Source organism: Opisthorchis viverrini, assembly GCF_000715545.1.
Source record: "Opisthorchis viverrini unplaced genomic scaffold opera_v5_51, whole genome shotgun sequence".
NCBI lineage: Eukaryota > Metazoa > Platyhelminthes > Trematoda > Opisthorchiida > Opisthorchiidae > Opisthorchis > Opisthorchis viverrini.
In genome coordinates, this window is record NW_008751707.1 from 1,107,451 (window position 1) to 1,109,255 (window position 1,805).

General features: G+C 42.5%; 1 protein-coding gene across 1 annotated transcript; it reads right to left on the minus strand.

Moving 5' to 3' along the window:
* Positions 1-420: 420 nt before the first annotated feature.
* T265_03525 (hypothetical protein) lies at positions 421-1,533 on the minus strand (the record flags this gene model as incomplete). Its single annotated transcript, XM_009168037.1, has 1 exon — positions 421-1,533. The coding sequence occupies one exon, from the start codon at positions 1,531-1,533 to the stop codon at positions 421-423; it is 1,113 nt and encodes a 370-aa protein (XP_009166301.1).
* Positions 1,534-1,805: the final 272 nt, after the last annotated feature.

Here is a 1,805-nt window from a genome sequence, read left to right on the forward strand (position 1 = left end):
TGAGCCTCCCATCAAAACGGAATCCGTATGCAAGTGAGTGTATTTCGCTACTGTAGAATTTATTCTGTGAAATATATGCGTGCACAATATACAAGACCTATTATCCCAGTAGTACAGTAGCACGGGAAACATTAATTAGGTACCTCACAACGCCCATTTCACAAAGAAACTCGCACGTTTGATTGATACTGGAGATCACTACTGGGACTTTGGGCACATGTTGAGAAAAACGAAAAAAGTAGAACACATTCAAGTGAAAGGTTGTTCATGCGTGGGATCGAGATGTATATTTGCGCATGGATAAAAAGCTAAAATAAGCAGTGGGAAGAAACTTGATTCACAATAGCATCAGCGAATTTTTGAGATCATGAATAATTTTAAGAAAGAATGGGTTGAGGCACGATTGAAGTACAGACTTCCTTACACATTATCACGGACATCCACGAGTATGAGAGTGAACAAGGTGCTTTCCTCAAGGTGGATTAATTTGTACTTCACAGAGTTAAGCCCATCTGTATGCATTCTCAGATGAGCAGTTTTCAAGAGACGTAGATGCTCACTCCGTCGAACTCTTTCTTGTTGCTCGTGTGGCATTGAGGCATATCGCGCGATAGCTGGACTTATGTGGATGTAGTCAATGTTTCGTTGTCGTAACCGTTTTTCCATGTCATCGTCTTCCTGACCCCAACCCCAGTATTCGTTTGAGAAGCCATTCACTGAAACAAACTGTCCAGTAGTCATTTTGAGTACACCTCCAATAAGCTTGGGATACCTCAGCTCGTAGTTTCGGTCATCTAAACCAACTCCGAGGTGGATAACATGCTTTGATGTTTCTTCATCACATCCATATGGAATAAGATCGTTGACTGGAACAAGGTCGGTGTCCTGTAGCACCACACACCCGAACCGGAACAACTTCGATGCTTCGATGAAACCAGAGTTAAAAAGTTTTCCCTTGTTGAAGAGACCTCCGTCAGCTTGCTCAACTACGAAAACACGATAACATATTTTTTGTTTCCGCAACAGTGGTACAAGAGTGGAAAGTAATGGAGGAATCTGATACCACCTGTTTCGTAGTGGAATTATAATGGAAACAGCTGAACTGTTACTAACGTTGCACCTGTTAGTTGCATTCAAGCTGGGATCGCGATACATCCATGAGCCTCCACGTACATGAGGTTGGAATTTCTGAGAAAGACTCTGCAAATCTCTGTGAGCCAGCTCCTCTTTGGAGATAGTAAGATTTCCAACAAATTTCAGACTCATTTCCTGTAGAGTCAAATTGCCTGGCAGTTGTCTGCAAATATTACTACATGTTTGCTGGAAAACAGCTCCAGGAGTTGAATTTTTTTGCACCTGTTCCGACAACGAGAGAACTCTAGGAGGGGCTTTACGCAGTGATGTATCGTAAGGCATCTGTTTACTTTGTGATGTTTCGCTGATCACTGAAAGTAACTCCTTTAGGTAAACACGAGATGACAGAATGACTGTTGCTAACAGAAGTAATACGACCAGCTTTGATTGACGGCGCATGGTTATCACTTCCTCAAGGCATAAAATACCGTGATATGTGAGCAACGATTTTTACCCCTGTCAGTTGTAGGAGTTAAATATACTCAGTGGTTGTCGACTCCACCAATTGCAACGAAATAGCCTACTACAGTATTGTGGATCTGATTGGCCGCCAGGCAGAACGGGCCCAGTGCTGACCAGCCTAAGCGGAGGCATATGTTCTACACACAAGTGTTTTATTAATAGTATAAAGATTCAGACCTGAATTCGAAAGCCCGGTTCTCCCAATTTAT